Raw genomic sequence first — 25,223 nt, forward strand, 5'->3', positions numbered from 1 at the left:
TTTAACCCACTGCAGGTGCGTGATGGGTGACAAGCCACTGCTATTTTGTGCACACACCTCTGGATCAGGGCCCCAGAGTAGGGCAATGATTGGGGTGCAGGGGGCGGAACTGAGAGGCTCAGACTGGTTCTCATTGCCAAGCTCATTTGCACCCCATTAGCAAAGAAGCAAAAGGAGTCATAGTGACAGATGGGAGGAGGCCTGAGAAAATTCTCACCAGCAAGAGACGCAGAGAGGGGGCCGACTGTACTCCCCATTAGCATTAACTTGAGGTGCCTCAAACGCCACTGCTTCTTTTAATTTAGTGCGTTAGTTTTATTTCAGCAAATAAAAAATGTAAGAACTTCATAGGTTCTCCCTTCAGCATACCCTCCCTAACTCAGTGCGCTGTGAATTTTTACGCCGATGGGGTGATCAGAAACGAGCCCTGTGCAGCATGAAGAACCATTGTTATTTCCATCGTCACACGTTCACTGACTTGTAGGAATTTATCGATCTCATGAGGTGTCCCAGACACTGTTCGGTGAGGTCATTTTGGCATTTTATTGAATGCTGCCTGGCAAGGTGACTCTCCAGACAACTTTAATCTCCTTAAAGGTAGGCACCATGTCGCGTATTTTATTTCTCCTGTCTGCAGCGTCTAACATAGTTCTAGGTACATTATAAGCACTCAAATAAGTGTCGCTTAATTAAGTGTGAAGTAATTCTCATGCTTGAATGAAAGGAGCTCTTCGAGGGGCTTAACTCTGATACGGTCGTTCTGTTCTAGGATGAAGGGGAGATTGAATTAGACTTTTCGCTAAAAGAATGCTCCCCGACTGCTTGCTTCCGCAGAGTTATGGAAGCTTCCAGAAATCCTCCTAAGGCAGAATGAGAGAGTACTGTCATTAGACTGGACCCGCAGGCCGCAGAACCTGATGGTCCACTTGCCCTCAGCAGCGTGGATCCCTTCCATGCCCTGTGCCGGGGGGGGGGGGGCTGAGCCCCCAAGCCAGCCCCTGGGGCTGCTGCCTGCCCTGCGTCTGCACAGAAGGATCAGGAGACAGTCTTGGAGGCTCACCTGTGTCACAGGTGCCTCACCAGCAGGCAGAAGCCAGAGGACTCGGAGACTATCTCTTCTAAGCTCCAGTCCTGATCCCTGTAATGGGATATACAAATGTTGAGAACTGAGAAAATCCACTACTATGGGTGGAAGATAAAAAGAAGCCTGCGAAGGTCAGAAAGTGACCAGGGCCGGGGTCCCGGGGCAGGGCGGAGTCACGGTGCAGCAGCCGTGGACATCCCTCTGGGTGGCGGAGGTGGCAGCCTACATGTCGTAGAGCCTGAGCTGCTCCTGCACGTCACCATCCGACATCTCGCCAAAGGTCTCCTTGTTGTCCTGCATGAGCTTGAAGATGGCCGCCAGCTGCTCTTTCTGAACTCTGTCGAGAAGAAAGGGTACAGAGGAGAAAGATGCTCCTACCTGAGGTGCGACAGAGAGAGAGAGAGAGAGATGCCGCGAGCCTCCTGGGGGGTCGGACCCCCCTCTCATGTATTTCTGCATTTGCTTTCCAGAGCAAGGGGAAAACCAAACCCAAACGAGACCCACGCAAAACACGGGAGCTGGTTCGGTCTAAAAAACTCAACTCGAGGGTTCTGAACATTGGCGTTCTAAGTCTTAGTTTTGCCCTAGAGATTTGGGGACCCCCGAGTTATCGCGGGTTCTCAGTGCTTCCGTTTCCCCTGGAGCCTCTTTTTCGTGTTGCCCGCACGTCACACAGTGCGGCGGGAGGAAGGAGGTACGTTCTAGTAAGTGGCTGGAGGCCCTGTGAAGAAATAGGACAGAAACAGCGCTGGACCGGCCAAAGTGGAGGGAGGAGAAGCACCAGGGGCTGGGAAATAGGGGAAAGGTGGACGCATATGCACGAGGGTGCGGGGGGGGGGGGGAGTGTTTGCTGCTCAGACAAAGGGGCGACTTCCTGTACTTTGCACAAAGACACCTTCTGGCCAGTGGGGCCCCTGTCCCTCCTTCCAGGGACTGGGCCTGGCTGGAGAGAAGCTTTGTTTACTGTACGCAGGCTGGACGGCGGGGAGCGGCTCCCTTATCGTTATGAGGCTGGCCCTGCCACCTGCCACCTGGCCAGCACAGGACAACTCCCAGGAGCGTAAACACGAAAGCGAGAGCGAAACCAGCAAAGCCGGGCAACGGCTGGGCAGCGGGCGCCGTGTGCTCGCACCGGCCCTCTCTTCGGGTTCCAGGCTTCTGCAGGCCCTCCCTGCGCACCACACCCTGGCTCGGTGCCACCACCTCCACAGGATGCCAGCCAAACAGTGGGTGGGACCTCGCAGCCCCTGCGTGCACTGGGTCTGCCGCAATGCCTGCAGGTCGGGAGGAGCAGGCCTCAGCACGGCCCCGGGCACTGCCTCCCAGGCCAGCCCCCCAGCTCTGCCGGGGTCGGGGCGGCCCGATGTCAGTCTAACGTGTTCCTTCCGGAAGAACCGCGTGTCTCCCGTCCAGCAGCGGCATCTCACTAGAAGGGGTTTTCTCGTCTAGAAGCCGAAGCACTGATTCCCCAATCCCGGCCTCTCTTTGTCGTGCTGGGACAGTGATTTCTATATCTGTCCCCCGTCTGGAGGAAGAGGAGCCTGCGACAAATACTCTGTACCCCACTGTCCGCGGGGCACCCGGCCGAGGGGACACGCGTTCTCTCCTGTGTGCTCGTTGGCTGTGGCACGTGCATATTGTTAAAGAGGTGGACGCAGGACTTCGTACTCTGCTGGAGAGCATTGGGCATCAAAATGAGAGAAAGCTCGGGTTTTAATGGGTTCAAAGGTGATCATTTAAAAAAAAAAAAAAAAAGGAAAACCGAACAAAAACACAGTAACTGAGACCGTCTACTCAGAGTTTATTAGACTGAACGAAGGCTGAATACGCAGGCCCCAGCCGTCAGGAGTACAAGAGGCTTGGTGCCCGCCGTCAGGAAGTTTCTGGACGAATTTAGGTAACTAACCTGGAGGGAGTCACCTGTGTATGGTATCAGTGAGCTCCCAGGCTGGGCGAGGACGACGCCTTGGGCCTGTGGGGGTGTGTGCGCTCAACAAGAGTGCCCCCGCTCGCCACGCCACGCGGCCGTGTGGCTGTCGCCTCGTTGCCTGCTCTGCCTGAGCCCCTGGACCTGCGGTGTTAGGCCCAGGCCTGGCGGGTTGACAGTGGACATTTCTCAGCTCTCCATTAAATGGAAAAACATTTTCTATAAACTTAACTGCTTTAAAAAAAATGATTTAACCTACATATCTAAAAAACTGCAGATTCATTTGGCATCGTATAAATATTGTCGAATATAAAATTCCAAGACACAAATCTGGGGCGGATCGGATCACTCGGGGAAGGGCTAGCTCATGTGTGAAATGTGCCAGGAGAAGGCATGGTCAGGAAGCCTGTCTTAAGCGAGCACTGTCTTCACCACTTCAGCCAAAGCGAAGGCGGGGGTCCGGCCCAGCTAGTTAGGGCATTGGTGGGAAGGCCCTTAGCAACAGGAGCGCTGGATTCAGGCCTCCCCCGCGGGGGAGAAGGGCAGCGGCAGGTCCGTGACTGGCCCTGGTTCTCTGCTGCCCGGTCGTTAACATGGCACCTCTCACCCCACAACAACCAAGCCAGACAGAGCAAGGGAGAGAAGGGCAGTCGCTGCCCCCCAGCCCAGCCGGTGAGGTGAGCTCGGGCGCTTGCCCCCTCCCTCTGCCACCCCTCAGAGTCCCTCACGGTTTGGCTTCAGTGAAGTAAAGGCAGGAGGGCTGGGATAAAGCTATGGTGACTTTAAAATGATGAGGCAGCTGATGCCGCTGCTGTCTCAGGTGTGATGGGCACGTGGCGGGCAGGGCCGAGTGGTAAGAAAAATCGAGGTCCAGGGAGTGAGAACAAACTCTTAAAACCCTTGGGTCTAACAAAGCCTTCCACGCAAACAGGGAGGAGCACCCTACACAGAGCCAAAGGCGTCCCCAAGGTCCTCCCAGCCCAAGGAAAAGTCCTGCCTGAGGGTCTGGCAGGTTTGTGTAGGCAAGACACCCCCGGAAGCCTCAGAGGCCGCCTTCTGGGGGTTTCGTGTTATCTCTCAAGCTTTTAAGATGCCAAAAGGAAAAGCCTCTAGGAGGACGCTAAGGGTAACTTCATTATTCTTCGGTTCTGTAAAGAGAAACAGGGAAAAGGTCATTGATTTTACTCATTCCGCCTTACGAGTACGAGTACCGAGTACCGTGGAGAGGAGGGGGGACGGGAGGAGGAAGGAGACGTTTGGAATTGCAGATCTGACACCTGGGAGGCAATTTGCCTCTCATCACCTGCAGCAAGATAGTCTGTTCCTCAGAGTGGGGCCCTGCATGGGACCCCAGCATCTCGCCGAGGCCCATTCCGAGCATGTGAGGCATTTGGGTCGTTACGGTGGGGCCTGCATCTGGGTCGTTAGGTGGGCCGGGTACTAGGCAGCTGCCCTAGAATGCTCCTATCACCTCTAGATTATTTCCTATTCTCGCTGGCTGCTTTTCTCCCTCTCTGGGGGACAATGGCAGCTTAGGATGTGTGCTCCCCCAGACAAGGCCAACAGTGCGCCCACCTTTTCTAAATGACATGCAGAATCACTCTGACCCGCTGAGGAAATCCAGGGATCGATTTTGGCCCTCTGGCGCCCTCTGCTGGAGGTCAGTCAGCATGTGTTTCTAGACATTTACACTGGCAGACGGTGCATAGACAGGTCAGGCAGCAGAAAGTGGGAGAGGATCCCAGTGGGGCTTCTCTGCCTCCTGGCATCCTTGCCCGTTATGTCATACAAAGCACCTTGCACTAGAGTCGTGTCCTTTCTAGAAAGTCAGGACAGTCCTCCAGAACGCAGCGGGAGCTGGGGTCCCGGGTCCTGGAGCCAGCTGGGTCTGCAACCTGGGTTCCCTTCTCCTCTCTAGCAGAGACGGGAAGAGCGGACGGTGTATAAGGAGGGGAGTTGGCGGTGGAGCTTTGTCTTTTTCCTGCCAAACTAGAAGCCACCCAATCTCACGAGCTTCACCAGCTCTCCCGGAGAAGCTGTGGTGGGAACCCAGGGACACCCCCAGCCAGGCGGAGGCAATGCCGGAGACGCCTGGGAGCCCCAGGCCCCAGGGGAAAGCAGGAGGGGCAAGGGAGACAGTGACAAAGCAGGTCCTTCCTAAGCAGCAGCCAACTCTGGATCTATTCACCTCACCTGTGAGTAGGTCCAAGGATGGAGACGCCCAACTAAGCACGTGGAGGAACGAATTCGGGGCCTCTTGTTTCAGCCCTGCTTCCTAAGGGCCATGCCCCAGAAACTTGTAAACCGAGGCTTCTGGGTGATGCCGAATCACGGGACCACTAGCAACTGGGGCTCTAGACACTGTAAGTTGGCCGAATTAATAAAGACAGGGACTTGCAGTGTTTGTTAACTAGCTTGCAATTTGACTGGGACCCCGTGTGCCAGAAAAGGAATTAGAAACAGGCAGAGTTTGGTTGTAAGAATTTGACAGGTGAAGAAGAAAGCACACTCCACTGTCTTGTGGTTTTAGTGGTTCGACAATAATATGCATGTTATTTTTCATACTGATGATTCCACGGGGGGACTCCTGGGCTCAGCAGGGATCGAGACTGTCTTATACCCCTCAAGCTCTCCTGGTCTCCCCCGGAACTATCCTGCTGGAGATGAAAAGACAAAGCCAAACTTGCCAGCCTCTGCAACCCCAAGCTTCACCATGCGAGGAACAGAAGCGTCAAGGGGCCCCACGCAGGGCGGTGTGGGCGGGCCACATGCAGGGGCCGGAGAGAGCAAGCAGACGCCGCAGACAGCATGCTGGGGAGGGGCACTCATGAGCATGAACGTGAACTCCAGCCCCGCCCTGTGAGAAACCGTGTTCAAGGACGGTGAAGTCTCTCATCCCCTCCTCAACTCGTGGTGTGCCAGCGATAACCACAGCCCGCGGATAAGGAGGCCGAGGACTCCTTCACCCCAAGGGCAGCACTCGGGCACAGCTGTCCCGGCCCCACAGAACAGCGAAGTGCGGATGGGTCATCTAGAGACCCCCAAAGACGCAGTGGGGGAGACGCTCTCCAGCAAAGCAGCGTCTGCTAGCTCAGCATGACAGAGAAGGGACTCTCCCTCCCGGCTCCCGACCCTGGGCCGGTGGCAGCCGACTCCCGGCGGGGCCTGGCGTGCAGTCCAGTAACTGGTCTTTGCTGTTCTCACGGTCCCTCTCATCTACCTGAGCACGCGGACCAAGGCCAGGGGCGCGGCCACAGCCTCGGTCCGCAGGGTCCTTCGAGGGACTACGGGGGCGTCAAGCCCTCCCTATTTTCTGTAAGAGCGGACTCCTCTAAGCTCTGCGGGCCACGCGGTGTTCGTTGCGGGACTCCACTTGGCCACCGCCCCGCCGAATCCGCCACAGACCACACAGGAAAAGGAGCGCAGCCTGCTCCGCTCTCCCGGGGCTGCGGGGTCGGCCACCCCTCGCTCTGATCATAGGAGCCTGCGTGCCCCACAACCGGGGAGCAGGGGTTCCCGCCGCGCACTGTGCTCCGCGCTGCGTCTGTTCCTAGGGCAGGACCGAAGCGGGAGCGGCGGCGGCGTGCGCGTGCCCGCAGCCCCCTGCGGTCCCCGGGAAGGCAGTTCCCCCTCGGCCCCCCACCACCAGGGACCTGCCTCTGAGAACGTGGCGGCCGCGAGAAGGGCCCGTCCGCCCCGCGGTCCGTGCGGCGGGGACCGACGAGAGGCTCTGTGCACAGAAATGTGTGTTGGTTATGAAAGCGGCGGGGGGGGGGGGGTTTAGACCGCGTCGGTCGTGTTGGGGACACAGTAACAGACAGGATGAGGGGAGCACCGCTAGGCTAAGAAGCCAATCTCCTTACCAAAAGGATTTGCAAGAATATTTGTGGCTCAGGACCTAAGGAACTTGCTACAGGGAAGTGAGGTCAGAGGTCAGCTCAATCCTGAAATATAAAGGCAGCGAAGCGGGTCACAGCAGAGGCAGCGTCATCGCAGGGGGGAGTGGGGGCCCCCAGAGGCTGCCTTCCCCTGCCGGGGTCTCCTCCCCGGGCTTACACTGCCCTGCGACTCCTCCACCCCCACCTGGCAGGCATCCCGGGCCGCATCTCCGGAAGGGGAAACGGAGTACACGTGGGCTGAACGGCTTCTGACTTTTGAGGGACACCGGGGGGCGGGGTGAGGGTAATAAAAGGGTGGCTGGGCCCTGCGTTCTGGAATCATAAGCCCTCCGTGCCTCCCTGGGTGCTGCAGCGCAGCGCTCGGGTTCAGACTTCTGCTTGAACCCAAGGCCGCGGGCCGCCCGTGCGCATGCGCGGGGACGCCCGGGCAACGGGGCAGACCCGGTCACCCCCTAGCTGGCGGGCTGGCGGCTTCCCGAGCTGCTGCAGCGCGCGATGCACGGAGCGGACTCGCAGTGGGTGCCGGCTGGGCGGGGACCAGCCCAGTTCTGCAAACGGGCAGCTGCGCCGCGGCCGTGGCCTCAGAGCTCCGCGGAGCAGAGCTGATGAGAACCGACCGCCGGCGCTGGGCTGGGAGGGCGGGCGCCAGACGGGGGAGCAGGCGCGACCGCGCTGTGCCGCGAGGTGACAGATCGGCTTTGTCACGGGCTCGGCGTGCAAGCGAACGGCCGCATCTGCGCCAGGCTCTTCCCTGGCATCTCGGGAGAGGGTGCAAGGAGTGGGCTCGGCCGCCTCCCCGCACAGTCCCCAAGGGGACTGTATCCGGGGCATGAGAGCCTGGCTGAAGATTGTCAGGACAGGAAAGAACCCCTAAAATGGAAGTGGAAAATGGTCGGGGGGTGGGGGTGGGGGCAGGGGGTCGGCCTCCTGGATGTAGGGCGCAGGGTGACCGTCCAGCAGGAAGCCGAGCTGGCTAGAGGAAGCGGGGCGCCTACCTCTGTTCCTCCTCCAGTTCCTCTTTGGTCATCATCTTCTTGTACTGGTTCCCCCGCAGCTTCCCCGGGCTGTACTTGAAGGAGAAGGCCTCTCCCCCTGCGGACAGGGGATGGTAAGAGCCCGCGGGGGTGTGGGCGTCGGGCCCTCCCGCAGGTCGAATCCCTTTGCCTCTGCTAGTCTCTAAGAACCCTCGGGGCCAGACAGGGACCCCCCCACACACACACCCTGAGGAGGGACGGAGAGCCCCACGCACACCCGGTGCCAGCCCCGCCGCTGCCCCAGCCTCAGAGAGGACGACTTCCACGGTGGGAGCATCTTCTCACCCCCTGCCCGATCAGACACCCCTCCTCCCGCGCCCTTTCCGTGAAGTCCTACAGGAACTTAGCATCGGCTTTAGGGACTGGAAACATGGCTGTGTACACGAACGTGAGGCGGCCGGAGAGAGGCCAGCAGCCCGGTTCCCCCGCAGGACCCGGCAAGCCGTCTTCAGAGCTGGCTGGCTGCCCCCCAACGCCAAGCCGCTGTCTCTGCCTTTCCTCCCTCCTCTGAAGTCCCCACTGCTGCTGTGTTAATTACAGCTCAGCTCGGGGAAGGCTCTGGGGTCCCTGCCTTTCCCTGGGTCCCAGGTCTGGAGGGCCGCACAGGGACCCCTGACCCTTCTGCTGAGGTCCTCCAGTCTCCCGGACTGGGGGTCCATGCCCCATTGTCCAGGGCTGTCACGTCAGTCAGGCTCATTTTCTCCATGCCTCAGCTGCCTCCCAAGGAACAAAAGGGTCTGAGGGAGGAACATGGCTGGGGTTTGGACAGAGGAAAGCACAGACACGTGACCTGGAGCGAGGCCACAGGGAGGTGGCACCTGCGGGCGAAGGCTGCAAGGGCCAAGGGCACCCCGGAGCCTGCCCTGGGCCGAGTGTCCCGTCGGGAGCAATGCCCCCACGTGTGCTTCAGCCCAGCAGGTGTAGGGTACATGACTCTGGCCAACCGGGGACAGAGGCCCCATGGCTTGTCCTATCTAATTTCCATTAACACGTAAAGAATTGAATAAGGGAAATGCAGAGGCCAGCAAGTCGCCCTCCCACGCGGATGTATTCTTTTTCCGTTCTGTTCTAGAGGGTTCGACTTCTCCCTCATTTTAATGTCAGGAATGTCAAAACACCTCCACATCCTGCCTCCAGGCCACCCTGACGTCCAGCTGTCCAGCTGGCGGCTGCCCCCACAGCCAGAGAGGCTGATCTGCGCTCAAGGGGAGGAAGAAGCCTGAGCCTCTCACATTCTGGTTCTTTCTGGCGGGCAAACGGACGTTCTGAATACACAGTCAGAACCCAGACGTTACGCTGTGAGGGGCTGTGTTTGCCGCTCACCAGCACCCCGCTTAGGAGAAGGCCAGCTCTGGTACGCACGTCTTCCCGAAGGTCCCTCACCCCTGCCAACAGCTCAGGGACCGACACCTCCCCTTAGGGAGCAGTTACTGCATTGTGTGAGGATTAATGGGCTCTGAGATCAGTCGTTCATTCAAACGTAGTGAGCATCATTCTAGGGGCTGAGGGGATGGCGGTGAATAAAACACCGCGAGCGAAGATGAGTAATTGAAATAGAGTTTGCAGTTGGTCATGCGTGCTCCGCGGAAGAGGACAGCAGAGGGGAAGAGGGACGTGGGGAGGGGGCTGCTTGGAACTTTAACTGGAGGGAGGGGTTTGTAGACCCGGCAGAGCAAGGAGGCTGGTGAGGCTGGGCGGCAGAGAGCAAGCGGCCAGCAGGACATGGCCTGGGGCTGAGGGGCCATGGGACGTCCTCCTCTGCTGTTGGGGGGCTCCGTGCAGGGTGAGCCCACCCCTCCCTCCTCACTGGAGACCCCCACTCCCGTTAGCCGGCTCTTCCCTCCGGGTGGAAAGCCCCATTCCGTGAAGTCAGGAGCTTCGAGCAGCATGGGGTTTGCAGGGCCCACGTCTGGGGGTCTGGGGAGCCCGCTTAGTAATTCAGGGTGCTGTTGGAGGGGCCTGGGCCTCTGGTTTCCAGGAAAACTCTGAAAAACCTGCCACGGGTGGAATCACTCTGAGCTGCAGACTCAGAATGAGCTCGCAGCCATTGCTTGCTTCTGGACGTCAAACAGAGGAACAAAGAAAACCAATTAGCCTTGACGTCAAGGTCATTGCAATGCTACATTCTGGAAAAATGAAACATAAAAAAAATGCTGCCAGCTGGGTATCGCTCAAGGTTTCAATTGATGGGACAGCTCTGATGAGCTTTCCGTTTTCTGAGCCAGAGAGACTTGAAAAGGCTTTCACATAAACACATGTGTGTACCAAGTGACACACAGCCGCTTCCAATTTTGCTAGACCAGGGTTCAGTGTGACGGCCCCCGGGGAGGGGCGACTGCCTCTTGCAGTCTTACGTGAATCCACTGAGCTGCTTAGGGAACGCATCTTAGCGACTCCACTGGAATCGATTAGCTCAAGCAGAGGGGCTGGGAGCCCACTCACGTTTTCTTCTCCAAGCTGGGGCCATAAACCTCTCCCCCGTCTACCTTGTCAGGGCTGGCAGGCAGTGGCTGGGAGCCGGGGGGTGTCCAGGGCAGCAGGCAGATAAGGAGGGAGGGCTCAGTGATGAGGCACATGGCTGCGTGTGGGGCTCAGAAAAGGGTTCTGCTCAGCCTCCCCTTGTCCTGGTCCAGGGGCATTCGGCCACCTCATCTTTTATTTCCTGTGTCCTCAAGTCCGTAACAGGACACAGTGATGTGGCAGGGACAGACCCCAGAGCCACGGTTCCTGTGGACGGTCTGGGAGAACCAACAGCTCGGGGGCGGGGGGAGCCCTGGCAAGGGGCTGCTGTACAGCCCGCCCGCGCCTGCCTGCTTCTCCCTGTCCTCTGGGGCTGTACTGACAGGAGCCCCCGCCCAGCCCTGCCCCCCGGCCCACGCCAGCCTCGGGCCCTGCATTCCTGCAACCTTCTCTTTCCACCGCTCCTGCCAGCAGTTGACTTAAAGTCACAGCAACGGTCTCGCTTTTTAAAAAATTATGAAATGTTTCAAACATACCCGGAAAGTACAGCAATACTTGTCATATAGACTTAACCAGTGTTGACGCTTTGCTACTTTTGCTTCAGATTTTTTTTTTTTTAAAGAAATAAAACATGACAGAGCGAGCGGAAGCCCCATGCCATGCTTGGTTCTGTCTCTGCCCAGGGCGCTGGCCCCTGTGGGTTCCCAGGACAAACACCACCTTCCACGTGGTCAAGTTCAAATCGGCCCATTTCCTCAGTGTTCCTGGTCACTCCCTTTCTCTTCTCCTGGCTGCCTGGCACCTGATGGCCAGGGGGGTCTGGCTAGTTAGCTGAAGCTGCTCAGAAATCAGGCCTCCCCTTCCCTGCCCGGGGACTTTATTCTGCAGAAAGCACGGGCAGCGGCCTGGCGAGTGGCTTCGGTCCTCATAAAATAGGCCAGAGGTACTTGCAGAGAACCGTGAAATGCACACAGCGGTGATGAGCAGGGGCTTAAGAGACACCGCAGGAAATGCAAGGTCAGGGTGCTCGGTTCGGTCACGGTCACGAGGTGGGCCGCCTGTGCTGGGAGACACTCACACTGCAGAGATGGAAGAGGAGACTGAAGAGCAAAGGAGGCAGTGGGGGGATGGGCGCGGAAGGTGGGGGGGGGGCGGCAGGGCGGGGCGAGGGGGCGGGCTCTGGCCCAGACATCATCCTCTCTCATCCTCCCTGCCCTGCGGGACTTGACTTCTCAGCCCCCTCCCTCCCTTCCCCCACCCCAGGCCCTCAGATCCTCAGCTGGGGACCCCAGGGGCGCACAGCGCTGTCTGGCAGCCACGGCCTCAGTGTGTGTGTGGCCTGGAGGCCGGGTCCCACTCACCGTCTTCGTCCTCGGGCCCTGCTGGAGGTGAGCCCTCCTCACCGTCCTGCTCCTCCTCCTTCTCCTCCTCCTGCAAGACAAGGAGAGGGTCAGAGCCTGGGCACGACAGGACAGGGGGCTCTCTAATACTGTCACTTGGGTGTCTGACCCTTGGTAAAAGCGACCTGACTCCTGGGCACACTCTCAGGAGCGATGTCCCACAGCAGCAGGGGGGCCAGAAGGGAGTGACCGCCTCGGTGAGGCGGGGCAGCAGTGGGCAGACCGTCGGGGAGGGAGGAAGGGGCTGCCCAGGGCCGGCCTGGGCACGCACAGCCTTTGAGCGTGTGTGGGGAGACAGCATGCGGGCCAAGGTCAACAGCAGGTGAAAATGGTATGATGTCAGTACAAATGCCATTTGGCCGAGGCGATGGGGAGACTCTGGGCCGGGGGGCCCTGTCTTCGGTCTCGCACCTCAGTCTCTTTTCCAGGTGGGTGCTGGCCAAAGCATCTGGACACCAGGTCGCTAAGTGGACTGGGGCCTCCCGCCCCCTCGCCGTACCACCCCTTCGCAGGACACGGAGGGAAAGCCGGTGGGCGTCTGGGGCTGGGCGTCGCAGAGAAGCTGCGTCCGCGGCCACGGCCTCCGCCTCTGCTTCCTCGGACGTCGTTTCTATCCCTAGCCATTTCAGTGTCCATTTCCCCCAAACTGGACCCCGCCTCCGTCGGCCTGGTTCTCGCCCCAGACACACACAATTAACAGACGGCTGGAAGGGACGTCCTGGGATGGCCTCGGTGGAGGGAGGGAGTGACTTCAAATTTCAGGAATGCCGGAGGATGAAAGGGCTGGGCTCATGCCAACACAGGCAGGTGTGAGAGTGGGGAGCAGAGCATGAAGGGGCGGCGGAGGAGCCAGCGCAGGGGGCAAATGCAAACCCAGGCATTTAGGACTCTGGTTCGGGGGTCCAGCCGGTTTGCAGCTGGAGCACTGAGCGTCAGGCAGGCGCCAAACAGAGCGAGCCGAGCTGGGAGGCAAAGTCTGCACAAGCCCAGCAGCCGAACCTCGAAGGGCCGCGAGTCCCTTGTGCCTTTCTCCTGGACCACACAAAATGCAGCCGGGAAGAGCTGGGTGGGAGGTGGGAGACGGGAGCCGGCCCTTCTCCACTTAGCCTCGGCAGCACCTCGGCCTGGGCGATGCTGCCCTGAGCCCTGGTCAGTGCCTGGGGCTTCGGTGTCCAGGCACCTCCCAAGGTTTGCACACAAAGCGTCCTCACCCCACAAAGAAGACACGCCTCGGGCTCCGCAAACCCACTTCTAAGCCTGCTCTGGACTGAAAACCTGCTACCCGGATTTTTATATAATGACTCTGCATGCAGCAGAAAACAAGACAAAACCGGAAACGACTAAATGTCTATCCGTAGGGTTAAGTATATTACAGTGCAGTATATCTGGCTAATATGTTCACCTAAATATTAGTGGGTTAAGGACATGATGGTGCACTTGTACCATGTAACATGGTGCATTAAAAAGGAGGCAAGCAAGTGTACGGCCACGCCACCCTGAACAAGCCCGATCCCGGCTGACCTCGGAAGCTAAGCAGGGTTGGGCCTGGTTAGTGCTTGGGTGGGAGACCACCTAGGAAGACCAGGTGCTGTAGGCATAAAAAGTAAGAGATTCTAAGCTGACAAGGTCCTTGCAATCTGTGAGGTCAACCAAGGGCCTTGCCTAAAAAAAAAAAAAAAAAATTAATTAAAAAAATTATAAAGGAGGCAAGCAGACGTAGTGATGTAGAAATGCATCCAGATAAATTACCAAGAGGAAAAAGGAAGCAGCAGCCCCGCGTGAGGACTGCAGTCTTCTCGGTGTAAATGTAAAAATGAAAGTGCTACGTAAGCACATAGAAAAAATGTTTTGCAAGGGCACTCCAGACACTGTGAACAGTGTCTGCCTTTGGGGAGAGGAGCTGGGGGTCAGCCTTGTCATCCTACACATTTCAGTATCATTTGGATTCTCTTAATAGGTAGGAATCACTCTTGCAAAATTTTTTAATGCTTTACAGCAATTTCTGAACAATAAGAATGGGCTATTACATTTTTTCTTTATTAAAAAAAAAAAAAAGACAAACACCATGAACCTATACAGGGCTGGATCTCAGAAAGTATTTTAATATCGAGACCAGAGAGGAGATTGATTCTCCTATTACGTTTGAGGGACGTGAAGATTAAAAGACAAATAACAAAAACCAGCACAGTCCCTGTCCTTGAGGAGCTCGTGGTCCTGCAGAAAAGACATGTACACAAATAACTGCCATCCAGGGTGAGAAATTCAAGAGCCACGGCAGACCCCGTCGCCCCAAAGGGACCTGGCGCCAGTCAACCTGCCGACGCCCTCCATGGGAGAGAGGCCGGTCTGCGTTTGGATTTCGCGGTTGGCTTTGGAAGAGCGGTAACTTTCAAACTGGTTGTGACCCATTTGATTGATGGGTCATGAAAGCAATTTAGTAGTTGCTACGAGCTTTTAAAAAAAAAAATGTGCAGCCAGCCTTCGAACGATTTTAAGCTTTAATAACTTCAGAAGCATAAATGCTACAAACATAACAAAAACATGACATTTGAGGTTATTTACATTTGAAATATATTGCTGCTGCTTACTCCAGTCCATGTAATACCACCACCTAGTGCTGTACAAGGCTCGAGTTGGTTTTCATACTTTGAAAAACACATTCATGGTCAGTGTCTAAAGGGACGGCCTTTGCGACTTCAGCCTTAAGAGGACTTGATGCACACAAGACAGCTCAGATGCGGTGACCAGGTAGGTCGACCAGGTCGCCAAGGTCGCCAAGGTGCCCAGGGGCGAGGCCTCCTCTCTTTGCCCATCCAGCCAGATTCTGGCACACACAATGGATAAAAATGAAAACCTTAGCATTCGAATGTCAGGGAACTAAGTGTAAGAGACATTTAAATAAGTAAATATTTGACCGATGTGTTGGTAGATTTGTAGCATTTACACTTCTTAAGTTGTTGAAACGTAAAACTGCACTTAGACTTTGGGGGCAGCCCTGTATCCTCGAACTAGATTAAAGATAAATAGCACGGTGTGTGGGGTAGAGGTAGACAGCGTTTTACAACACCTCTGGAGTGATTCTGTGCCTTTATCTATGGGGAGGGAAACGAAAATCAATTTTTCAGTGGGAGACTTAATAAAGTTTAGGAAACACGGCCAAATTGGCCGCCTGCTGTTTTCTGAATGCACAGAAACCCTCTCTGCCCCTCGAAGCCCGTGGTCCCAGTGGGAACTGTCAGTCAGGACAGTGGGACTCCACCCCCTCTCCACGCACCAGATGTGGAGGTGACCCTGAGGCCCGACTTCTGCCTCCGGACAAGAGGCCTGTGGTCCCAGAGCTGTGAGCCCAGAAGCTGAGGCAGCCGAGGATGAGACAGGGTGGGGGTGGGGTGGGGAGGCCCCAGAGGCCACCTCACACTTGTCTTCAGCTGCATGTGATGTGAGCCACTCAGCTCCGGTTCTGTGCACGCTCACCTGAGCTGAGCTTCTGTCCCCGACAGCCCGACCACTGTCACCGTCCACTCACACCCCGCTTTGCAAGCCCAGAACGTCCGAAGTTCTCCCGGGGCGGGGCCGCCCGCATCGGGTTCCAGAGGCACAGTGCGGGGCGGGGGGCGGGAGGCGGGCAGGTAGCGATGGAGCAGTTTCCAAGTTGTGCCCCAGGGAGGCGCCCCAGAGCCTCGCGCTCATCCGGGCTATTAGTGGCCTTTCGGGTAACATCGGAACAGCGGACAGGACTCCACTGTTATTTTTTTAAAGTAAAACGTCACCGATTGTGCGTTTTGCCTTTATCTCCTCCTGGAGGTGGTGGGCTTCCGCCTCCGTCCAGTGCCCCTTGCTCCACGGTGGTGAACGCGTGTGCGGCAGCGGAGAGGAGACTCGGACAGTGCGGACGGGCGCGAGCCGGGGTCTCCCGGTCCCGAGCCGCCGGCGTCTGACCTGGGGGCGCCGCGGGGCCGCGCGCTCCGCCTTCCGTCCGCTTTGGCGCACACGGCTTTGCGCGCGTTTTCAGGACCACACTGTGCAGCCAAGCGACACGGGGGGGCGGGGCTGAGGAAGGGGAGCTCGGCCCAGCCCGAGGGCTGCAGGGGAGGCCGCGGAGGGCACGAGAATCTGGGGGGCGGGAGACGCCAGGCGTGGGACGCTCCGGTTTCCCAGCGACTCTCTGGAGTCTGGCTCCCCGCCGGAAGCGCCGGGTCATCAGGCTGGTCGAGCGGACTGCAGGCCTGGGGTGCACCGAGCGGGCAGGGCCGGCGCCCGCGTGGGGCCAGGCGGGAGGGGGCCCGGCGGAGGTCACGTCACGGCGGACTCTGCAAAGGCTCCACCGAGCCAGCTCGGCCCCCGCAGGCCTCCGGATGGCGTCTCCAGGCCCAGGCGCTCGGGCCATCTCTCTAAAGCCACGTCTGCAGCTGCAAAGGCACGTCCCGGGTGACAAGAAACTAACGTCTTCTCGTGCCAGACGGGCCCCCTCTCCACTCGTCAGTGTTTCTCTGTGGTCACAGCACCCGGGACACTTCATCACGGCCTGGGAAGGGGGAGTCACGCTTGCTGCGTCCACTCCGACCTCTCGACTCTCCCCGGCCTGCGAAAGGTCTGTGGGGCGCACCGCCTCGCTCACGGTCCTGCCACCGGGGCTCAGTGCCCTGACCGGCCCGGGCTCCGTGACTCACGCTCCTCCGACTCATCCGCTCTGGGAACACCTTCTCGCGCTGCCTTTCCCACGCTCTCCCTGCTCCGGACCCCGTGAGGACCATCCCCATGGGTGCGATTCAAACCATCCCCAGCATCCCGACTTGTCCTGCTCCCAGACGCTGCGAGGCCAGGCTCTGAGGCATTACTGCGAAGCGCTCCCCTTCCCATCCACGGGGTGCACCATGCAGTGGGGGGGACAGCTGGCACTTAGGGTCACCCTTGGGACCAGGGCCTTCCTCGGGCACAGCATCCGTCCTTCCCGCTCCCCTCTGGGCCATCCGCCTGCCTCCCTCTGAGGTCACAGGACCTGGCTTGGGCCTTGGGCCCCCCTGAGCTCTGTAGGGGTCCTGCAGGGACTGTGGCAAGGAGGAGGGGGAGGAAGAGGGGCCAAGACACCCCCCCACCCCCAAGAGAGTTCTGCCTTTGTTTTATGCACTGGCCTCCATCGAAGATCGAAGAGGAAAACATGTCAGAAAACAAGTGACCTAACATGGCTTCGACCCACTGCGACACTCTGGTTGATGAAACCAATGCTGGTTATCCAGGGTCAGCGCGAGCACGTCTCGCCTCAGGGAGCTCACTGCCTTCCAGGGCGTCTGCCCCTTTGGGGCATGCTGTGTAGTTCCAGGGCGGTCGCGGCCTGGGGCGTGATCCATGAGGCTCCTGCTGCTGCCCAGGGCCGTCCTATGGGGAGGCAGCACCTGCCTGTTGGCAAAAGCCAAGGGCGTTTCTTTTCCTTTCTTTCTGCGGTGACTGTGGCGTATTCATCCAAGAAGTGCCTGGCGGGTCCCGCCGCGTGCTCAGGGGCTGACGTCCCACTGCGGCAGACAACGCACACTGGAATCCACGGACTTCGGACGCGTGAGTGCCGACGCTTTGCCCCCGCCAAGGTGGCCAGGGACCCGGACCTGACAGGTGGGGGACGGGGAGCGAGCGTGCGACAGTCTCGGCTGGGAAGGGCCGGCTGGGTGGAGTGAGTGGCGTGGGCCTGGCGTGTCTGGGCACCGGGGAGCCCTCCAGGGCTCCGGTGGAGGGGGCGGGGGCCCCCAGGACAGGAGGCAGAGCCGCGGGAAGGACGGATGCTGTGCCCGAGGGAGGCCTTGGTCCCAAGGGGCTGGGGTAAGGGTCTGGGATTTATTCTGCAGGCGACGAAGCCACTGGAGGGGTTTCCTGGGAGAACCGGGGGGGGAGGTTTTTGTGCGGAAGGTCCCGGTGTGGCACGAGGGGAGGCAGAAGTGGGGGAGACAGCGCGGAGGCTCCTGCACAGCCCGGGCGAGCCACAGAACTGGAGACGGGCCAGAGGGATGGAGAGAAGCGGGCGAATTCGGGAGGTTTCTGGAGACAGAGGTGCCAGGACTTGCTTGCTGCCCGAGCGACTGTGTGACTGTGGGCAGCAGCAGGAGAAAGAGACAAGAAGGGGAAACTGGACTCGGCCTGAGCAGCTGCGGGACGGTGGAGGAACTCTGAGACGAAGAGCCCGGGTGGGGAGGGGGCGGAGGGCACGCCGCGGGGACACACTGCGCCATGCCGCCTCACTTGATATTAAGGGAATAAGCTTCTCTTTGTCTTTTGGGGACAAAGAGCAAAGGAAGGGCACTGGGTAAGTGAGCCCTGACTCGAGGGGTGGGGCGGGGAGGGGGAGAGAGAGGGAGAGACCGAGGTTTAGGGTTCACATTATACACCCCCCAGGACGGCGAGGAGCCAGGCCGCAGGGCCCTGTGCTCCTCCCTCCCGACTAAAAGAATCCTCCTGGTCTCCACCTCACATCCCCACGGACGAGGACTCGGTCACAAGCCCTAAACACTGTCTCTCACTCAGAGGATCAGTCGCAGTCACGCCAGATTCAGTCCTCTCAGATAAAGGGTTTTTGGCATCTTTCCGACAAAGGGGATTTAGAGGACATCAAAAGCTTCATAAAAAAACACACCCCGGGGGCGGCGGCCAGCACTCTCCCCGGCCTTTCCCAGCAGGCATTAGGGCCGTTCCAGACTCTACTTTTCGGGGTAAATAGAAAAGGAAAGAAAGAGCACAGGGAAGAAAATGAAGGGATTGACAAAATGAGCTAGGGACGTGTGGGAAGAAAGGAGACCACTGTGCTGGGGACATCCAGGCCGAGACGGCCAACTTGAAGGATGAGGCCAGAGGACAGGTGGCCAGGGTTTAAAATTCCCTGAGAGGCCTCGGCCGAGGGGAAGGGACCCGTTTTAGGCTGCGTGAAGAACAGGGATAAGAATGGTCTGCGCCTGGAGTCAGGTCCCACCTTTCCGGATAGCACTGGGCCGGGGGTATTTTCTCGTTCTGAGATCGAGCTCAGACTCTGCGTCTTCGGCAAAGAATCTGGCCAGGAGAAAACCTATTAATACCAAGGGCACAGAATTAGGCCCTTGATGAGAACATGTCGAAGGCTGTCTCGGCCAGAGGCCAGGCTGGCCAAAGGGTTAGTAGTGCCTGCAATATTTACCTGAAAATTTTTTAGCACACTCAGACATCTCCGCCCCATGCAATCCGGGAAACAGGAGCTGATAACTAGAAAGCAGACAACCTGGGCTGTTATCGAAGAGATATCAGAGATTACTTTAGCTTAATCCCTTCTCTTTGTGGATAGGGAAACTGAGGCCCAAAGGTTAAGTGACCTCCCCAAGTCCTATGGCTCTTCAGAAGCGAAATATTAGATAGACAAGCCCGTGAATTCTTGCACTCTGTGTCCTTTGGACCATGTAATCTAATTAGCTGTTCTTCAGCCACTGTGGCCTGGAGCAAGTGACCAATGCCTTGTCAGCCCTGACCAGGCACCGAGTGACCAGAACGCCAGCGAAGCGCGGTGTCTGTGCATCGGCCCCGTCGCGGAGGGGGCTTCTGACCCCGACCAGAGTGCAGCCCCACATCTCTGTCCCCAAGAGCAGCAGACCGAGTGTGGTCAGACTCCGGTTGTTCCGGAGACGCTTGGACCAGCAGGGCCTTGGCGGTTCTCTGGAAACGTCCCTCGATGGTTCTGGTCGCTCTCATCCCTCCCACACTGTGCTTTGGGCCGACTCCCTGGGAAAGAGGAGACTCTGTCTAGAAGTGACCATGCCCAGCATTTTGTTTCTAAGTCCCCAAAGCTAGGTAGCTTTCTTCTTAAGACACGTTCTTTAAAAATGTATTACTTCGTTCTTTAAAAATGTATTACTTTGTAAGCGAAGTAGTTAGTACTTGAATGGGAGACCACCTAGGAAGACCAGGTGCTGTGGGCGTAAAAAATAAATAAATAAAAAAGTAAAAGGTTGTAAGCTGACAAGGTCCTTGCAATCTGTGAGGTCAACCAAAGGTTGCCTTTCCTAAAAAATAAAAAATAATAATAATTTTTAAAAAGCTTCTAAAAAAATTAAAAAATAAAGATGCATTTCTTCTCACTAAGTAGAAAATTCTAACAGCTAATTCTTCTGTGTGCAAATAAAACTCTCTCTCAAAGAAAGAACAAAGTTTAGCCATCGGGAAAGGCCCCCCCCCCCCGGACTTTTTCTCATTCGAAAACAAATTAAATTATGAGCTTAAACAACTTTACAAAAGATATACTGTCGCCCTACTGAGCACTGAAGGGCTCAGTCAGCATTCATCATCATAATTACTGCGAATCCATTATTCCTGATTTACATCCTGCTTTTCCCCTTACTTATGTTGGCCAGTTTGCTAATTAACCGATGTCCTAATTAATGGACATTTGGACTATTTCCAGTTTTTCTCCCAGCAAATCACTAGACCTGTTCTAGATGGATTGTTTGTGTCCCCCAGGATCCATACATTGGACCCCCACCCCTCAGAGTGATGGCATTTGGAGGCAGAGCCTCTGGAGGTAATTAGGATTAAAGGGGGACCCCCTGTTGGGATTAGGGCCCTTATAAGAAGAGCCGGGAGCTCTGTCTCCGCCATGTAGACATAGCAAGAAGGCGCTGGTGTCTAAGCCAGGAACCAGATCTGCCGCCTTGCTCTTGGACTTCCGGCCTCCAGAACTGTGAGAAATAAATGTCTATTGTTTCGGTCACCCAGTCTGTGACATTTTGTTATAGCAGCCCAAGCTGACGGAGACAAGATTCCAGAGTGATATGAACAACTGCCAAATATCTGCTCAGCCCTCCGCAAGCTGGCTTCCGCCTCTGCTGAGGGAACAGCAAGGTCAGGGCTGGTGGTGGGGGAGGGGTTCGCCTGCTACTCGTCATCCTGGGAAGGCCAGGGGCTCTGGGCTGGGGCGGGGCACACCTGTGGCAACAAGGCTGGGGAGGGTAGGGGACACAAGAGGGACCTAACAGGGTGACTTCAGAAAGGCGAGGACAGACAGATGAGGCCACGTGGCTGGAGCACTTTTTTGGATACCAGTGTATCCAAAAAAAATTTCCTGGGCAATTTCCTTCTTCCCAGCACTGTTATTTAAAAAATTCCAAACCCACAGAAAAGTTGGAAGCATAATGCAATGAACCCTCACATACCCTTCTCCTGGATTCACCAATTGTTAACATGTTGCCATCGCTCTCTGTCCACAGACGCACCCACGTGTGTGTGTGTGTGTGTGTGTGTGTGTGAGAGAGACTATTTGAATCACGAGGTGCCATCTCTTACTGTTTCAGTATGCATCTTCCTGAGAGAACAAGGTCATTTTTCTCCATAACCACAGCCCCGGCATCACACTCAAGAAACTGAGCTTTGATACGATACAATGATCTAATACACCGTCCCTCTGCAAAATGTCCCAGTTGTCTCCCGAACGTTCTGTACAGCTCCCCATCCTGACTCTGATCCAGAATCCCACCGAAGATCAGTCAGACATGGCATCTGTCTGTCGTGTCTCTTAGCATCTCCCTCAACACAGAGGACCCTCCCTGCCTGCTTTGCGCTTGGCGACACTGGCCAGCTGCCCTGCAGGAAGTCTCTTCTCAGCTTTTGAGTTAAGCCAAGTCGAGCTCTGGCACAGACACGGCGATTTCGCTCTTAACACCCTTTGAATGACCCTTGACCCTTCGCTCTCGACCACTATTCCGGAACCTTAAGATACGGCCTTACTGGAACCCACACCGCCAGGAAGGAGCAACCCTGGGGATCCTAGAACCCCAACCTACATACACATCGGCACCAAGAAGCGCTGTTTCTCGGCCGTGAAAAGGACCAGCTCTGGCTCCGGACCTCAAGCGTCATAATTCTTCATGAGGGCGGGCCATGCCCGTCTCGCTTCCTCTGCCGCCCACCCCACACTAACCCCTGGGCAGAATGAAGGGAGAGAGGTTCTAATGCTGTGACTGCCCTGTGCTCAGCCTCCCCCGCCCTCCTGCCCCCATTTCTCCCGTCGCCGTTAGGTGCCCCAGCCCTCCAGGACGCTTCCTAGCAGGCTACAGCCCCAGCGGAAGGCTGCTTCCCCGGGCTCCAGATCCTTCTCAATAATCAGCTTTGTGAGGCAGAGGCAGCAGCTGCCCCAGGCCTCCCGGGCCTGGCAGGGGAGCCAGGCGATTGGATTAGAAGGGATGCGGTTAATGGAAGATGAGGGGGGAGGGGAGAGGCGAGTTAAGTGCTGCTCTCTGGGGCAGTGACTTCCGGCTCCCGCTCCTCTCCCCCTGCTGCCCTTCGCTCAGTAAGAGACAAGGAGGCTGGCTGAGGGCCTCACCCTCTGCTTCCCCTCAAAGCCACCAACCTGAGTTCTTTACCTCAGGGGTCCTTCCGGCCAGCTCTGCAGGCTCGGGCAGTATGACAATCAGAAGGCAGCACTGGGAACTGCTTTTGAAAATGCCAGCGTCCATTTACAGACACTGTCTTAGCAGCTTCTTCCAAAGGAAAGCCCACCACTGAAAGGTGGGGTAACGGTGGGTACCTGGGGTCCTCGCCCCCAACCCCTACTTGCCAATTAGAGTCGAGGGGGGCTGTGCCAGCTCAAAAAGGGCTGGGGATCCAAACCCAAAAGGGAAGGGCAAGACCTCACGCCAAGCGAGGACACGGACTTCATTCGACTTGATGCCGGAGTTGGGAGGATCATCTCAGATCAGATGTCGCAGAGCGAGGACTGGCATGGGCTGTGGGAGCGCCTGAGTCTGCGCCTGCCACGTGAACCGCTGGAAGGCGTCCTGTCCTTCGAAGCACTCGCTCGCCCTCGCTTTCCCCTGGACGAGCCCAACTGTCCCAGGCTGCTGCTTACACAGTGACACTAAGCCCATTCGTTATATGAGATATCATATTGCAGAGAATCCAGTGGCCTCACAGAAAGTTCCTTCAGAAGTGCTGTAACCCAGAGGATCCAGATAGGGCTGAGCGCCCCTAAAGCAGCGGTCCCCAACCTCTGAGGCACCAGGCACCGGTGCTCCTAGGAGAAGCTCATGCCTGATGACTTGGGGAGCGGCTGCAAACGCAGATGAAGCTTCTCTCTCGCTGGTCTGCCGCTCACCTCCTGCTGTGTGGCCTGTTCCTAACAGTGGGGTCCCCTGCACTAGAGGATATTTTAAACTTCGGTCTAGAAGCTGTGGCTGGGTGGTTAAGGGCCACGGCGTAAAGTGCAGACGAAGGACTGAGTTCGAGCAAGCAGCCGCCTGAGAACAACCCCACACCTCTCCCCCTCCCAAGAGGCAGGAACCCCAAACATGTGAGCAAGCCTAACCTATGAGCACTCGTGCAAACCCTACCTGCCATCGCCGTGGGCGAGGTTGGCGAGAACAGCAGGGCCCCGGTTCCACGCACAGAGCGCTAGCTCCCATTAAACCAGAGTCCCTGCCCCTCCTGGGATAAACACCACATCCCTCCGCAGGCTGGTTAGAGTCCACTCTAATGACACAATCAGTCACCTACTTGTCGAGCAGAGCGCCTGCTCAGAGGGGGGTCTGGTACGCTTGCTCAGCCAACAGAAATGCCTCTGCCCGCCTGGAGGCCTCACCCTCCGCTTGGGGTGCTGCCCAGGGTAAACCACTTTGTCCAGCAAAATTCAGAGCAGGCATTGCGGACGCGCTGACAGCGCACCAAAGTCACTTTTTCGGGGCTTCTACCGCCCCCACCATCCTCCCTTTCAAGAACAGGAGGAAGAACAAGGGATTCGGATCAGTCTTGGGACCCTCCATGGCGGCCTGGAGGGCCCAAGGTGCTGAAATCCAGGGACCCGCCTGGCAAGCAAGCTTCCAATCTAAAGAGGATAGGGACAAGTGTTTGGGGCTGGCGGGGCGAAGGCGGGTGACCGCCAGACACAGACGGGGGTCAGGACGGAGCTGAGGGGCGGTATGGGGGCGCGCTGGGTTAGAGGGGCTCCGCGGGGCGGTGGGAGGCTTTATCTTGCTTCCTCACTCCGCAGGGGCCGGGCTTCTCTGCTGCCCCGAGGGACTTGTGCCGGGCACCGTGCTGCTTGAAAACAACAGTGAGGATGACCGCGATTGTCTGGTGCCTTTTCCGCCGGCCCCATCCTCCGCGCCACACAGACAGACAGACAGACAGACAGACACACACACACACACACACACACACACACACCCACCCACCCAGCGCGGCATCGCTGACTCTGGAAGCTGGATTTCAGATTGGCCCAAAAGAAAAGGAAGCTTTCCTTTTCTTTTTAAAGTATTATCATCTTTTTCACAAGCAAGACAACTGCCATCGCCGGCCTTGATGGAAGCCATGTGCACGTGGATTCGGGAGCCCGTGGGCGGGCCGGGTGGGGTGCGCCGTGCGCGTCCTGGGGGCGACGCTGCGGCGGGCAGAGGGGAACCCGGGCTGCGGGCTCGGGGAGGCCGAGCGGAGCCAGCGAAACAACAAACCACAACTCCGACCGGCTGGTCCCTCAGCGTCGCTCCGGGGGGCCAGGGCGGTGCGTCTGCTCGCCCGACCCTCCTTCCCTGCGGGCCGCGGGCTCTGTCGGTCCGGGGGACCCCCGGCGCGTGGGGCGGCCGCAGGGGTCGGAACCGGACCGGGGCGTTAGGGGCCCCGCGGAGGGAACCGGACCGGGGCGGGAGGGGCCCCGGGGGCCCGGGCCATTACCTGCCTGGCCTGGGCGGCCTGCTCCTCCGCCTCCGCCGGCCCCGCGCGCTCCCCCGGGCCCTGGGGCGCGGCCGCGGGCTCCGGGGCTCCGGTGTCGGGGGGCGCGGGGGTCCCGCTGGCCTCGGCCGGGGGCGCGGGCCCCGGGGACGCGCCCGCAGGGTCTGGGCTCGCGGCCGGCCCGCGCCGCACCAGCAGCCAGGCGAGCAGCAGCGCCAGCGCCGTGGCCAGCGCCGGGAGCGCGGCCAGCAGCTCGGCCGGCGCCTCCATCGCGCCGCGACCGCCGAGTGCCCGCCCGCCGGGACCCCGGGGGAGCCCGCCGCCCCCGCCCGCGCCCCGCCCCGGGGCGGAGCCTCGCCGCGCCCCGCCCCGCCGAAGGGAGCCCGGAGCCCCTGGGACGCGCCCCCGAGGCTGGAGGAGGGCCGACCCCTCCCGCCCCGGCAGGTCGGGCGCCGTGCGCTTCGGCTCCTTCTGAAAACGGTTTGAAATCACTCCCCGCTCAGCTGCCCGCAGCCTGTCATCTCCCGGCATCACTTTGGCCCTGGACACGGATAGGGGCATCTTAGAGCACACTGGAAATGTAAGTGCTCGTTTGGGCCCCGCGAAGCCAGGCGGGCTCCCCTAAACCAGCACCGGACTGCCTGTCGGAGGACAGTGAAAACCAAACGCCAGCCCTGGTTTCTTTTCGCCACTTTCTACAGGTCGACAGCCGCCTTTATTCCACGGAGTCGCCTTCGTACATGTCCAGGTCCCGGCCGG

The 25,223-nt window shown here is 58.2% G+C and overlaps 1 protein-coding gene and 1 pseudogene across 1 annotated transcript; one reads left to right on the plus strand and one right to left on the minus strand.

Moving 5' to 3' along the window:
- Positions 1–519: 519 nt before the first annotated feature.
- Positions 520–24,759, minus strand: MXRA7 (matrix remodeling associated 7). Its single transcript, XM_036222891.1, is given in 6 exon segments — positions 520–1,074; positions 1,076–1,138; positions 1,311–1,421; positions 7,906–8,002; positions 11,766–11,835; positions 24,468–24,759. Coding segments are annotated over 6 exon segments (750 nt in total). The 5' UTR covers positions 24,735–24,759; the 3' UTR covers positions 520–932.
- Positions 13,283–13,401, plus strand: LOC118604486 (annotated as a pseudogene).
- Positions 24,760–25,223: the final 464 nt, after the last annotated feature.

Source organism: Rousettus aegyptiacus, unplaced genomic scaffold, assembly GCF_014176215.1.
Source record: "Rousettus aegyptiacus isolate mRouAeg1 unplaced genomic scaffold, mRouAeg1.p scaffold_m13_p_6, whole genome shotgun sequence".
In the NCBI taxonomy this organism is placed as follows: domain Eukaryota; kingdom Metazoa; phylum Chordata; class Mammalia; order Chiroptera; family Pteropodidae; genus Rousettus; species Rousettus aegyptiacus.